The 16,296-nt window shown below is 38.4% G+C and overlaps 1 protein-coding gene across 1 annotated transcript; it reads left to right on the top strand.

Moving 5' to 3' along the window:
* The first annotated feature begins 13,814 nt into the window (after positions 1-13,814).
* Positions 13,815-14,624, top strand: LOC147862550 (uncharacterized). The gene is made up of 3 exons (XM_087321111.1): positions 13,815-13,968; positions 14,077-14,182; positions 14,408-14,624. The coding sequence occupies exons 1-3, from the start codon at positions 13,815-13,817 to the stop codon at positions 14,622-14,624; spliced, it is 477 nt and encodes a 158-aa protein (XP_087177237.1).
* The last annotated feature ends 1,672 nt before the right edge of the window (positions 14,625-16,296 follow it).

The raw sequence follows: 16,296 nt of genomic DNA, 5'->3' as shown, positions 1-16,296 counted from the left end.
GACTCTAAGTTTTTTTTTTTTTAAACAAGAATAACGCAATAAAAAACAAGTATTATTCTATAAATAAGTGTGTATTCTTAACCAAAAAGGGGTAGGCGGAGGAGGATGAGGAAGGTTTGAGGTTTTGAAAGGTGGAAGAGTTCAAAGACGAATTTCAACCAAGAGAGCGTGAGATATGAACATTGTGTGTTTGTTAGTCTTGTGACTTGGGGAGCGTTTCGAGTTTACCCATGCACCTTTCCTTTACCCAAAAAGTTCAAACATTTGTGTCGTGTGTGTAAGCCCTGATTCCTTCTAGTCCAGAAACTCGGTGGCTCTGCCTCATGATTCGCACTCACTGGCGGATTTTTGCGACAACACACACTAGGCACTTAGTTCGAACGTTTACTTATTGTGATTGCCTTTACTTTGAATGTTGTGACACTTTTTAATGATGCATGTAGTTTGATGTAATCAACGTAATTTCAAAGAGGGCGATGGTGTTGTAGTTTGGTTGCGTTTACCATGAATGTTGTAACACCCTTTAATGCTACTTGTAGTTTGATTCAGATGATGTAATTTTACAGAAGGAGATGGTGTAATAGTTGTAGTTTCGTGTAGCATTTGCAAAGATATAATGTGTAAAAACATTTATATTTCATAAGCACCCACCAAGAAAGAGAAATTTGATTCGTAATACTCATGGAAATACTGTAATTTGAGTTGCACTACAACATTTGGGAGAACATGAAATGAAAAGATGTTAGAAGTTGAGACCATATTATTTCTTGCAAGGTACACAAAGTATCATAGGTGGAATAAACTCATTCTATGTTATTTGTTTGAGCACATGCACATTTCATTAAATGCGGCCCCAAGATGAAAGAGCCTATGTTTTAAGTAAGTATGGAACCGTGGAATTACCCTCAAGCATCCCAACATTTTTATTCTTTACGCAAAATTTCATGATGGTCTTGGGATATACAAAGGACAACCTTTCAAACACACATGACCCTCTTACAAACATTCGAGTTTTTGTCAACAACATGTAGTTTTATAGGTGTTAAAATTTAGGTGATTTATTCAATAACTTTGATGGATTTCTGAAGGGTTAAGGGAAATTCTTTTTCAAAGAATGGAAAATGACTTGGAAGGTCACACGATAATATAGAGACTCTAATGTGCATTGAACCCCTTGGGATGTTAAGATTCATGAAATGTTCGATGAATTGAATTGTTATTGTTATTATTATTATTATTATTATTGCAATAGCAACAAATATACTAATGGATTCGTAAAACTTATTATTATTTTTATTCCAATGGGTTTGGTCCACTCTATATATATATTGGTTTGCAAATGTTTATACCAATGGGTTTTGGTCCACTCTATATTGATTTGCAAATGTTTATACCAATGGATTTGGTCCACTCTATATTGGTTTGCAAATGTTTATACCAATGCATTTAGTCCACCCTATATTGGTTTGCATAGATATATTCATGGATTATGTTGGTAGAGAAGAGCTCTCTTGTCCTTCTTCCCTTATGCCATGGAGTCATGATGGCCCACCACATTCTGATCCAGAATCCTTTAAACGATAATATTTTCTGAAGTAGGGTGAGATCAAATCTGTGGTATTTCACATTATCGGAAGGAAAAAGCTGTCCAACGATTATTACCTTTCAATCAAACATTACACTTTTGCGTTAACGTAACTTTATACACTGAAGAAATCGAGTTGTACCTAAGAAAGATGGAATTTTGCTACACAATTAATATCATATTTAGATTGCATTGCAGCTTTTGGGAGAATAATATTTCAAGAAAATAATTTGAAAATTGCTCCCAAGTTGAGATCATGTTTTAATGCATTTTAAAATGCTATAAGCAAGCAACGGAAGATTTTATGATACAAAGCAAAGAAAATTAATTGATAGCTTGTACAAATCAGTAATTATTGACTCGTCATTATACACTTGATTGACATGTAGAATTGATTAAATTTGCTTCAAAGAAGACGAAGGAGGAGGAAGACAGTATAATACTGCATATATATATATATATATATATATATATATATATATATATATATATATATATATGCATTATGGTGTCCCCAGAGATCCCACAACTTTCGAATCTTCGATAACAAGTGTTATTATAGCGAAATAGAGAATTTCACAAGACTGACATGATGATTGGGTTAATTTCCATGGACACGATGTGCCTAGCAAGATTCACTTATCTGCCCAATAGAGAACTCTGATTATCTTCTGAATCCGGGCTACAATAGCACTGATGTATGATCAACACGGCAATGATGATGAACGATAAAATCACCACTGCGCCCACGAGGAGTATCCATGTGCTAATTTGCACAGCTTCTGTTGCATCGACCCGATTACGACAAATTAGCTTCACGATCTCAATATAAATTTATGGAGTTTACCCGAAAATTGTAGGGTAGATCCACAAAAACAAATTGAAGATCTATGGATGGAATGACATATTAAAAACCCTTGGCCTAATGGGATAGTGTTTATAAGGAATTACGTGATGGCGGTGATGGTACCAATGAACCTGGTGGTAGGAGTGGTGGTGATGACGGCGGTGGTGGCGGATGCTTAGGTGGTGGAGGCGATAACATACAATAATCGATACGAAGTGTCGTGGTGTACTTTGAATGCCACAGTAATGGGATAGTGTTTATATGGAATTACGTGATGGCGGTGATGGTACCAATGAATCCTGGTGGTAGGAGTGGTGGTGATGACGGCGGTGGTGGCGGATGTTTAGGTGGTGGAGGCGATAACATACAATAATCGATACGAAGTGTCGTGGTGTACTTTGAATGCCACAATCATGGATGTGTTGAAGGTATAAAAGCATAACGCGATCGTGGGATTGGGCGCACTCGTCCGAGCTGAGGAACGGCAGCTACTGCGCGAGTGCGTAGACGGTCGGGTAGAAATTCTTGACGTCTACGATGGCCACAGATGCAAAATAACCCGTTTGGTATGGCGCAACCCGGCGCATATAATCTAGGGCCGGCCACACGCCCGCGTGCGTGCGTGGGAGAGGTCGGTGCCGTACCACACGACTCGTGATTCGTAGTCCAAACATCAGTGGCCAATGCCTGCAGGTAGTCAGCTTGATTGCTGTATTGGAAGTAGCAACCCCGCAACATGACAGACAGTATTGGCAGAGACAACCAAATCCGGACGGTAGGCTCCCTGGTATGTACAGTAGTGTGTAACGGTTTTCTGCACGCATGCGTGACACTCTTGGATCAACAGATCTCGTCGGCATTCGTGAAGAAAATAATAAGCAAAATAAAGTAAAATAAATTATTATGTAGTTCTTATTTAGTTTCTATGAAATCGGTTTCCTTCATGAGAAGGAAACCGTATGTCTATTTGTGGTGGCCTTATAAAGCCACCACCACCAACGTTTGTATGTATGGCATTATACTAATAATGAAGGAAACCGTATGTCTATTTGTGGTGGCCTTATAAAGCCACCACCACCAACGTTTGTATGTATGGCATTATACTAATAATAAAGCTTCTTTCTGTTTTCTCTTATCTCTCTCTCTCTCTCTCTCTCTCTCTCTCTCTCTCTCTTCTTTCTATCTCTCTTTCTCTTTCATTGTCTACATGGTATCAGAGCCTATGCCTATGCCTTTCTAAATTACAAAATACATGCCCTTATCATAAGTTAAGTTTCATGCCCATACAAAAAAAAATAACTATATATTCATAGTGTCCAAGATCGTCAAATAACGAACGACAATTTGTGTTTGCCGTGCGCTGATCCGGACAGCCCTCTGCAATAATGGCACAATCTATGTCGTCGTCGCAACTCAACATGCGAAAGTTCACGATCGAGAAATTGTCGGACACAAATTACCGAATTTGGAAGGCAAGATTAGAATTACTTTTTAAATATAATAAAGTATGGGACATAATTTCAGGATCGTCGACAAAACCCCAAAAAAGCGAAGAGCTTGAAGAATTTGAAGAAAAAGACTTGTGTGCAAGAATGGAAATTCTAATGCACGTAAATGATGGCACCGGAGAAACATTACGAAAAATGGAGACCGCTCAAGAAATGTGGAAGCACTTACAAACTATCTACGAACCAAAGAATGACGCCCAACAAGCACATACACTCCAAGCTCTTGTTAATTACAAGATGATTGACGAACAACCGGTTGGTGATTTTCTATTAATGTGGCAAAAGAAATTAGATGATGTGTTAACTTCTGGATTGGAAATCCATGATAAATTACAAAAGATTCTCCTTCTTGGTGCTCTTCCTCACTCGTGGTCCACTTTCCGAACCACCCAAAACTCTATAAATTGCCCAACGCTAATTGATCTTCTTGCAAACATTAGACAGGAGGAAACAATGCGTTCACAAAGGTCCTCAAATTCAACAACAAGTGTGGCAATGGTAGCATACAAGAACAAGAGGTTCACCCAAAGAGGAGAAAGCTCGAAGCCGTGGCTAAAGAAAGATCAAAACACAAAACAAGGAGGAATGCGGTTCAACAATACTTATTGCAAGATATGCAAACATACAAATCATGCAACAAAAGATTGCCGGGCAAAGACAAATTTCAAGAATCATCAACCATGGAGGCGTGTACAAGCCCATATTGTTGAAGAAGAGATGGATGATGAAAAAGCCATGGGAGGTGGACATCGAAATGGTGACACGTATGACGATGTTCTACAAGCGTTCATTGCCGAATCACTTTCCGCCACGATTCCAAATCCAAGTAATGCAAATGACATGTGGTATCTCGACACTGGTGCTACTAACCACTTAACTAATAGAAAAGATTGGTTAAGTAATTATAAGGAAGTTGAACCTCCTATCATTGTAAGATTTGGAAATAATGGGACTAAACAAGCTATTGGCAAGGGTGATATTACTTTTGAAGTCACAGGAGGAAGACATTTCACAATCAATGAAGTTCTCTATGTCCCGGGCATCACCAAACATTTGCTATCGGTTAGCCAAGCAACGGCAAATGGTACAATAATTGAATTTCATCCTAACCATGCTATTATTAAACATAAGGCCTCAAATGGAGAACTTATTAGAACATGTTGTAAACGAGAAGGAGGCTTATATCCCATAAAATGTATTCCTACATCTCTTATTTTAGAAGCACATCATACTACCCCAATACAATCCTCCATATCTTTAACCAATCTTCATTCTCCTTCTTCTCTTTGGCATTTTCGTCTAGGTCATATGCATTTCAATGCTCTAAAAACACTACAATGTAATAATCTAGTCCATGGTTTGCCAAAAGAACCTTTCAAGCCTATCTCTTTGTGTGAAAGTTGTATCTTTGGGAAAATGCCCCAACAACCCTTCCCAAAGCATAGATCTAGAGCCACTACCCCTCTTGCATTAGTACATAGTGATCTATGTGGTCCTTTTCCAAACCCTTCTCTTAGTGGAGCCAAATATTTCATTAGCTTTATCGATGACTTTAGTCGATTTTCAATCTTGCATTTTCTCAAGTACAAGAGTCAAGCTTATCAAGCATTCAAAGAATACAAGGCTCGAGTCGAAGTGCAAACATCATCAAAGATTAAAAGTCTTCAAACCGATGGTGGTGGTGAGTATGTGTCTCATGAGTTTCAAAGTTTATATCAAAATGAAGGCATACATCATAGAATATCAACACCACACATACCACAACAAAATGGTGTATCCGAAAGGAAGAATAGATCACTTCTCAATATGGCTCGAAGTATGTTAAAATTTGCTCACTTATCGCCTCAATTTTGGGAGGAAGCGGTTGGCACCGCTTGCTATATTCAAAATCGAGGATTTCATAGGTCTTTGGGGCTCCAAACCCCTTATGAATTATGGCATGGTCACAAACCTAACTTAAGTAATCTTCGTATTTTTGGTTGTGATGCTTATGCTTTTGTGCCAAATGTTCAAAGAAATAAGCTAGATCCAAGGGCTACAAAATCAATCTTCATCGGATATGGAGAAGCTTCGGGATACAAGGCGTACAAGCTCTTCGATCCACAAAAACAAAGAATATTCTTTAGTCGTAGTGTGATATTCCAAGAAAATGGACCTTCTACAAAGGTTTCTTCTTCACTATCTTTTAATCTACCTCCCTTATTACCTACCCCTAATTACTTACAACCATATTCCTCAACCATCTCTAATACTAATAGCTCTCATATTGAAGGAGCCAACATTGGCTCATCCTCTACTTCCACAATTTGTGTTGCTCTTCCATCTATTCACAAGGCCAAGAACAATCCTACTCAACCAATTAATTCTTCTTCTCATCCTCCCTCATTCCAAACTCTAGATGATTCTCTTCCTCATACTCCTTTAAATACATACTATTTAACCCCCACTAATAATACAAATAATGTTATCTTCTCCACTCCCTCTCCTAATCCTTCATTCCAAGTGTCATCACCAACTTCTCCACCAAACTCTCCACCTCCAAAGTATAGATCTCTAAGTAGTATTTATGAACAACTTGATCAAATGGAAGCACATTTCATCGACTTGGACCATGAAGCTTATATTCAAGAAGAAGATATTCCAACCCTTGGTGATGACACAAATCTATCGGCCAAAGATGCACTTTCCGGACCGGATTCTATCAAATGGAGAAAGGCTATGGAAGAAGAAATGAAGGCTTTACTTAAAAATGGTACGTGGACCCTCGTTGAGCCTCCAAAGGATCGACAAATAATTGGTTCTAAATGGGTCTTACGCATAAAGCGAGATAGTAATGGCAATCCAATTCGCTTCAAGGCTCGTGTAGTTGCTCGAGGATTCTCTCAAGTACGAGGTATTGATTTTCAAGATACATTTAGTCCAACGCTAAAAATATGTGGTTTTCGAATGCTCGTTTCTCTTGCCGCACAACATGATCTCGAATTGCATCATTTGGATGTACAAACGGCTTTTCTTCATGGAGATTTAGATGAAGAACTTTATCTACAACAACCACAATTTTTTGAAGATCCAAGTCATCCAACACATGTTTGTCGACTTCGTAAATCTATTTACGGTCTTAAGCAATCTCCACGCATATGGTATCCCAAACTACACTCTTTTCTCATAAAAGTTGGATATCATCGTCTAAACAATGAGCCAAATATCTATGTTAGAAAAGCCAAATCCAATTTTGTTATCATAGGTGTCTATGTTGATGATTTGCCTTTGATCTCTAACTCTAAATCTTATCTAGCTATAGCAAAGAAGGAACTTGCATATGTTTTTCCTATTACCGATTTAGGCCCTATGACCCATTTTCTAGGCATCAAAATAACTCAAGATAGAACAAATCATACTATCTCATTATCACAATCAAATTATGTTAATTCTATCCTCCAAAGATTTGATATGCTCCATAGTAAGCCTATTAGTACTCCTCTTACCTCTCCATGTAAACTTTCAAATGATGATTCTCCTAAAAATGAACGAGAAATTTCCGAAATGAAGGATGTACCCTATAAGCAAATCCTTGGATGTATAAGATATCTAGTAAGTTGCACACGTCCCGATATTTGCTTTGCCGCCTGTTTTCTTTCTCGTTTCATGGCTAATCCAGGACCAAAGCATTGGACCGCACTCAAAAGATTACTTCGATACTTGAAGCATACTCAACATTATGCGTTGACTTACTCCGCTACACAATCCGAGTCAACCACACTTGTGCAAGGATGGACAAACTCCTCTAGCCAACTAATTGGTTGGTCGGACTCGGACTGGGGGGAGATGTGGACGATCGCAAGTCAACGGGTGGATATGTTTACACACTAGCTGGCGGTGCAATTTCGTGGAAGTCAAAGAAACAAACTACTGTAGCATTGTCATCCACCGAAGCTGAATATGTTGCCGCGGCTTTAGCGGCTAAAGAAGGCATATGGATTAAAGCTATGCTCGATGAATTTAAATTATTTACTATTCCACCAGTGACTTTATTTTGTGATAATCAATCTTGCATCAAGTTAGCCAACAATCCGAAGATGAGCGACAATATCCGTCATGTGGACTTGAAGCATCACTTTCTTCGTGATCTCATTGAAACGAAGAAGATAGAGTTAAAGTTTGCTCCCACTCATCAAATGTGGGCTGATTTTCTAACGAAGCCTCTTCAACATTCTAAGCACATTATTTGTTGCAAGCAAGTTGGATTAATTAATGTAATCGAAGATAAAGATGAAAACCTACACTTCTAGAAAATTTTGCTTAGGGGGGAGTGAAGAAAATAATAAGCAAAATAAAGTAAAATAAATTATTATGTAGTTCTTATTTAGTTTCTATGAAATCGGTTTCCTTCATGAGAAGGAAACCGTATGTCTATTTGTGGTGGCCTTATAAAGCCACCACCACCAACGTTTGTATGTATGGCATTATACTAATAATAAAGCTTCTTTCTGTTTTCTCTTATCTCTCTCTCTCTCTCTCTCTCTCTCTCTCTCTCTCTCTCTCTCTCTCTCTCTCTCTCTCTCTCTCTCTCTCTCTCTTCTTTCTATCTCTCTTTCTCTTTCATTGTCTACTATTCGTATGTGCCATACGCGTTCTCACTCACATAATGAGTCGGATAAGGCAAGCCGTAGAGGGCCGACCAAGTAGATCGGCGAAGAGCTATCGTTGATTCCACTCAAGATGGTTCGAAGATTTGACGCGAGCCGTACATTATATCTGTGATCTCGACTGTCTGAGCCTGCAAGACGGCCCTCTCATTGATGTCCCCATTGTCATAAGCGTGCCTTGAGCAGGAGAGGAGCACATAAATGAAGAAGGCATAGAGCACGGAACCCATCACACCCTTAATTATGTGCATTGACATGGTGATGCTTGATTAATCAGAGTTGAAGCTTATGAAGTCTAGGCCTAATTATATAAGATTGGATATATTGGAGGGGACTAGTAGAGATCATCAAATCAATTTGTGGTAAAGTCAAACTCTTCTTCGGGGGCTGACGTTCTCCAAAGTCAAGATTCTTTGAAAGTTAAAATTGCTTCAAAGTGGAATTCAAAATCCTTGGTGGCTACCTTTGGGAAATGGAATTAAAAATAAATTGTACTATATCCTTCATATTGACCCAATCATGTGTTCTTCGAGACTCCATAATTTTTGGGGCGAAATTATTGGTGCCTACCGTGCCTATTACTTCAAACATTTACTTAATGCGATTACGTTGTCGCGGTTTTCCGTGAGTATGTGTTGAAAGTTGAAACGGGCAGGACCACGGGGGTCTCGAACCAAGGAGTCAGAGGGAGTAGGAAGAGAAACCATGATAGTGTGTCTGGTCAGTTACCGGAAGCCGGACAGCAAGTGTGTAGGTTCGTGGAAGGAACCGTGTCGCGCAGTTCACAGGTAGAGCAAGAAACTAGTTAGGAAGAAACAGAAATAGAGATGAAAACCCGAAATGAGAAGAGATCAACTTGAACAATCGAAACGAATAGATTAAGGTAAGCATAATACAACCGGGCTCGGTCGGTAGCAAAGTCATACACACTACGAAACACACCACCACCCACACACACACACACACACAGATCAAGGAGCCTCTGGTCGGGAGCTCACGGGCTTCCTACACGAGTAGAGGCTTCCTTACAGAATCTTACACAAGACAGAGAACGGGAGAGGAGAGAGAGAGAGAGAGAGAGAACTCGGCCCACAAACCGACAACACTTCGTCCTCCCCTAAACGCGGGCCTACAAAGCAGGCTCAAGCTTCCCCTTTTATAGCACAAGGGGAGGGGAGACTGTTACATCGTGATCGGTGTCAGAGATCCCCCCCCTTTCATTTCATTCTGTGTGTGTGGGACTTTAAAGTACTTACTAGTCCTAATGCTATTTACATTATGTCTATACATAATACTTGATGTGTGCATCGGTGCACACACCCGTTCACATGCACTTGGCTCCCTTTCTCTTTAGGGCCGGAATCCTTTCCGGCAGCGTTTACTTTGAACATTGCGACATTCTTTAATGTTGCATGTAGTTTAATTTGGCCAATGTAATTTCAAAGAAGGAGATGGGGTTGTAGTTTGATGTAGTTTACTTTGAATGTTGCAACACATTTTAATGTACATGTAGTTTGATTTGGCCAATGTAATTTCATGGAACAGGATGGTGGTGTAGTTTAGTGTAGCATTTGCAAATATATGATGTGTAAAAAAATTTATATCTCATAAGCATTTTTGTGATGGCCAACTTAGTGTTTGGTCACTCTAATTCTTCACAATTTTTCTTGTATTCAATACAATTCTTCTACTTATTTTGCTTGGCTATAAAATGTCCTTTCATCTCTATCTTTATTTCAAAATATTCGCAAAAGAAATGCTCTGCCTCCCAAATAAGCTTCAAGTTGTATAAACACGTATTTCTCCATAGAAAGCATCCAAGGTATAGGGGGCTAATCAAATACATGCCATGTAATGACTTTGGTACATTTTAGCTTCAACATAAGGGAAAGAAAACAAAAAGCATGTACATCCACACTTGAAAAATGAAGTATAAGTTTCAAACTCCTCTAACTGATAAATATTATGGTGCAAAATATGAAAAAGAAGATGAATATTTTTGCTCATGATGAATAACTAACCGACACTAAAGGCCACTACTTTTAGGTATAGGTATCTACTTACTTTAGGTAGTCGGTTTGAAAAACTATGTAAGTAGTCTCATTTTCTTGATCTTGATAGGAGGGAGATTCCTCATTTTGTGTATAAGCTTCCTTGTATAGTCTCCTTGTAATAATCCTTCCTAACTAATGGGAAAGTAGCTTTATTTTGGAAAAAAAAAAAAACACTAACTAACTAACTAACTTTGGGGAATAATAATATGGCCAACAATGAGGTACTTATGAAATATCTCTCTTGAAAAGTTTTAAGTATTCATTGTTGGAGTAAGGAAAACAATATAAATTACCCACTAAAGGCATTGACCTAGAGAAACTTGGAAGGGAAGTCTCAAGGTAGAACCTCCTCATTGAAAGATATTGAGTTGTGTAGCTCACATGACCTCGCTGTGCTCTCACAAACTTGTAAAGTGGATAGCAACTCGTGGATCAAGCTATTAAGCAATGCTTCCCAAAAGATTGGCTCATGGATTGCGCATCCAAGTATGGAACGATTATGATAAGGTCGGTTAAGGGTCAATACTGGTGGGCCATGAAAAAGTCAAGTGCCCCATTTTCTAAAAGGCTTTATACATGCATTATGAGGATATTTTTTGAAATAGGTTGAGAAATGTGTCATTTTTGTGTAACACAACTCTATATAATACAATAGAAGAAGAATGTAGCTAGTGGGTGTACCTAAGAAAAGAGAGGATCCCGCTTGGAAATAACATAAACTTGGAGTTGCACTGCAGCTTTTGGGAGAACAATATTGAAATAACATAATGTGAAAACATGTTAAAATTTGATATTAAAGATTATAAGCAATGACGAAATATTTGACGATACAAGTGAGCATATTATTGATAGCTTGTAACAAATTAGTGTATAATTTACTTCTAATTAAAGGATATACATGCAATGCAAAGTATATATTTTTTAAATATGTTGAGAAACATGTGGTCTTCACACAATCTTCAGGAAATGTTCCAATGATTGCTTTTTAATTTGAACATTGCTATTTAGTAGCTCAACTGTATATAGTAGTGAAAAGAATCAACCCATACTCGCCAAGAAAAAGAAATTAGATTTGTAATACTCATGGAAATACGATAATTTTGATCATAAAAGAACAAAGGTTACAAGTTGAGATAATTTTTTAACGTACCTTAAGAGTAAGTAACACTTGATTGTTTCCTGCTTGATACAAAGTAAGCATATTACTTCGTGCTTGTACATAAAGAGTATTATTTCCTCAGTATACAAAGTATGATAGGTGGAGTAAATCCATTCTATGTTATTTCCTTGAGCACACACGCATTCGCTTCTTTGCCAAAACAAGACGAAGGAGAAAGAAGACAACTTCCAATTATCTTGAGGTAATCGATTCGGGTTCAGCGCCCGAAGCCCAAACTTTTGAAAAGGCATTGCACGTGTTGTAAGTCAACTATGTGATTGTGTTCGCCTCAGCCCACAAGACACCCCTCTCATTGATGTTGTCCCCATTGTAAGTTTCCAAGGAGGAGAGATGATTACATAAATGAAGAACACATAAAGAACCCAAGCCATCACACCCTTATGCATTAACATAGAGCTGAATTATTAGATCAAGAGCAACACATGAAATGATACAGAGCTGAATCATTACAAAGGGGGGGGGGGGGGGGGGGGGGGGGGAGTGTCATTCATTCTGCCTTAATAATAACTAACCACGATAGGAACCTCATAGATATCATATGTTCAAATTGAAACACTAGATATGATTCGGGAAAATATGGAGGGGAAATGAAGGAGACATTGGACTTTTGAATAATGCTATCAAAAAGTTTAAGATACACGTTGATTCCGTTGCATATGCACTGAAACCAATGGATATTTATATGGAACTCCAAAAAAATGGAAGAAAATGGGTGAAACCATACACGAGGTAAGAGTTTGCAACTCTTCTTATCTTTTGCATTAAGAAGAGGTAAGCATAAGCTCATAAAATTCCCTAGTTATCATAATTGGTTTCATAAAAAAAACGTGAAAGAGTCCATCGAGCCACTATGCGATACCTCATAAAGTTGGACACACAAAGCTCCATTTACTAGGCAAGATCTATGCTTTCTTAATCATAAGCATGATCTTAAGGAAAAAAAGTTCATTAGCCACATGTAGCTATACTCTTTGCATCTACAAACTTGGAGGATGTCTTGTAAAACTCTTTTTGGATCCCATGGCTTATCTTTCTAGCACTCTGATGGACTTAAAAATATTATCAACTCCACCATTACCATGATCATCTCTCTCTCTCTCTCTCTCTCTCTCTCTCTCTCTCTCTCTCTCTCTCTCTCTCTCTTTCTCAATGCATGGAATGAGACTCAGAATATTTAAATGATATTTTAATGAGACAACTGGGAGTTAAATCCACCACCTCCTATCAGGTTATGCTCTTGGAAATAGATGTTCAACCAATAGAGATATTGGTGTAGAATTTGACAACTATACAAATAGAGAATGATTGCACTAGTGAGAGAAATCACACACTCACAAAAATTTTCTCTATTCATTACATTGTGTTACATAGCCGAATGGCTTATTTCTAGAGACAATGGTCAAAAGGGTATAACTGGTGTCTCTTTTTCAAAACGACTTTAATAAATAACTCGTCGCAAATAAATAGTTATTTCTAATATAATAAATAAATATAATATTTAGGTTAAATATTTCCACACCCCCCCTTAAGCTAAATATTCTTTTATTCAAAAGTTGTGTCGTTTGAAGGATAACTTGGCATTGTTAGACCAATCTTTCGACAACAAGCGATACACTTTGTTTGAGGTACTGGCTTTTTTCGAAAATCGGCCCACATAAGTGATGCTTGAAAGAGACATGTCAATTGTTATCACTCATTTTCGGATTACAAGTTGGGTGAAAGCAAATGGGTGTTTACAATAAAATAGACCCCAGAGGGAAAAATAGATCGATACAAGGCACGATTGGTGGCTGAAATGAATAAGCATTGGAAATTACATCAATTATATGTAAAAAATGAATTCCTTCATGGAGAGTTGATGGAGGAAGTGTACATGGATGTCCCCCCCAGGTTTTGGTACAATCCAAACAGTAGGTAAGGTTTGCAAACTAAGGAAGTCGATTTATGGACTAAAGCAATCTCCTCGAGCCTAGTTCGACAGGTTAAGAAGGGCTATGGTGGGTATGGGATACCAACAGACAAATACAGACCATACAGTGTTTTTTCAACAACACAATGAGCATACTACATTACTTGTTGTGTATGTGGATGATATAATTATCACGAGTAATGATGAAGGAGAAATTGTGCAACGAAAGGTGAAATTGGGTAAAGAGCTTGACGTGAAGGATCTAGGATTGCTATGATACTTTCTTGGAATTGAGGCAGCTCATGGAGCAAAAGGAGTTGTTCTATCTCAGTGAAAATATGTATTAGATCTTCTCATAGAAACTGGAATGTTGGGTTGTAGGCTTGTAGCTTCTCCAATCGACCAAAAGATCAAGCTAACTGAACTGGCAGGAGAGAAAGTTGATCGTGAAAGGTATCAAAGATTGGTAGGTCGGCTTATTTATTTGACTCACACCCGTCCAAATATTTCATTTGCAGTAAGTGTGGTAAGTCGCTCCATGCATGATACGAGGAAAGATCATATGGATGTAGTGTACCATATTTTGAGATATCTCAAAGGTGCCCCATGGAAGGGATTGATCTTTAGAAAACATAGTCATTTTAACATTGAAGGCTATTGTGATTCTGATTGGGCCAGTTGCGCTGATGATAGGAAATCCACATCAGGATACTGCATGTTTGTAGGGCGCAATCTGGTCTCTTGGAAGAGTAAGAAACAATCAGTAGTAGCAAGGTCAACAGCAGAAGCAGAGGATAGGGCTATTGTTGTCGGAGTTGCGGAGATGTTATGGCCGAGAACTCTCCTAGTAGAACTAAAGGTGAATAAAAAAAAATCAGATGATGTTGTGGTGTGAACACAAGTCAACAATCAGCATTGCCAACAATCCATTACAACATGATAGGACCAAGCACATCGAAATCGACAGATCTTTATCAAGGAGAAGCTTGATAATGGAATATTAAAATTGACTCATGTTTCTATTGAACATCAAGTAGCAGATTGTCTTACAAAGGGACTTGGGCCAATAAGTCTTACTAGATTGTGTGACAATATGGGCTTAGTGGATATTTTTCACCCATCTTGAGGGGGAGTGTTGAATGATTAAAAGTTATAATGGCTAGCCCAACGACTAGTTCGCTCCAACAGTTAGTTAGCCCAACGGGCAGATCTTGGCCTTTATAAAGAGGAACTTTCTCCTCATGTAAATATGTGTGATCTCTATATTTTCTCCCTCCTATTGTGACATACCAATGTCTATTATTGAACAAATGTGCCTTCTCATTTTTCAATTATATCCCTTCTTAGGAAGGGGAAACATATCTACAAAACTTGTCTTAGGTCCCACGAGTCAATATTGGCCTCTATGGAAAACTATGCAATCTAATCTAATCTCTCTCGAGTTTCTACATGTGAAAGTAATATTGACATTAGAGGCTGTCGCCATAACTGCCCTTGCATATCCTATTTCCTTTCCTAGAATCTCTGTTGTCATCGTTACCCCTGCACAACTTATTTTCCTCTCCTACGGAAGCAAGTGGCCACCAAAATCAGCAAGGATTAGCAGAGAAGAATCAATTTATCCTGGTAATCCTCTTTTCTATTCTAAGTAAAAGATTTATTTAACAAAAATTAGGGAAGATACAATATATAAAAAGGAGAGAGAGGGAATACGTTAAGGAAATACCTACTCAGCCATGGAGGAACCGTCGACATCAACGCCCCGAGAGCGGTCCAGTGCATCAGCTCTCAACCCAATCTCTGTTGAAGGGACTTTAGACATTAGCCTAGCACTAGAGGATGAAGTGATTGTTATGCAAGAGGTGATTTGTCTTCAGGCCGTCTCAATAGTGGTACATATTTTGTGAAGCCGGCCAAGCAAAGGGGATCTTCGACATTTGTTACAGGTTGCCATCCAATCAGATTTGGATAAAATTATTGACATTCAAATATTAGGATGGGGATGCTATCAATTAGAATTTGAGAATGGAGAATCGGTTTCTCGTCTCTTGTCATTGGGCTCATCGGATCTTAAGGGTGCCCTGGCGGTGTTTTATCCATGGCGTCACAGATTTAATACACTTGCGTTACAAGAGGATTCAGCCGTTATGTTCACTTGTACGGCGGTTTTCCCAAATTTGGAGAAAGAATTGAGGAAGATATTGCCTAAACTAGGTGCATCTATTGGTAAGGTCTTGGCATTTCAGTCACGTACTAAGAATGAGGTTTTGGAAGGAGGAGCTCCGTCAGTGAAATTATTATGTAGGAAAGGGGAGAAATTGTCACAATGGATTCGATTGCCGAAACTAGATGGAAATGCCTTTCCAAAACTTCAGAAAGTTGTATATTATGATTTACCGAATCAATGTTATAAGTGTAGGGAAATAGGTCATATTGCCAAAGCTTGTCCATTGGAACAAGATACTACCTCGTCTGGTGAAGTTCTTGTTCAAAAATCTTTGCAATGGCAGACCGTGAATAGAAATCAGGCATTTCGAGCAAAGAAAAAAATTGAATTGCCTGATAGA

The sequence above is a fragment of the Azolla caroliniana genome, unplaced genomic scaffold (genome assembly GCF_043228905.1).
Source record: "Azolla caroliniana isolate FFs.n. ecotype wild unplaced genomic scaffold, voAzoCaro1.0.p SCAF_6, whole genome shotgun sequence".
Taxonomy (NCBI): domain Eukaryota; kingdom Viridiplantae; phylum Streptophyta; class Polypodiopsida; order Salviniales; family Salviniaceae; genus Azolla; species Azolla caroliniana.
This window is presented reverse-complemented; position numbering and strand designations above follow the sequence as displayed.

Coding starts and splice junctions, on each gene's coding strand:
- LOC147862550 (XM_087321111.1), top strand. CDS start 13,815: ATGGTGGGTATGGGATACCAACAGACAAATACAGACCATACAGTGTTT. Junction 13,969..14,076: donor GCAACGAAAGGTGAAATTGG/GTAAAGAGCTTG, acceptor AATATGTATTAG/ATCTTCTCATAGAAACTGGA. Junction 14,183..14,407: donor GAGAAAGTTGATCGTGAAAG/GTATCAAAGATT, acceptor TGATTGGGCCAG/TTGCGCTGATGATAGGAAAT.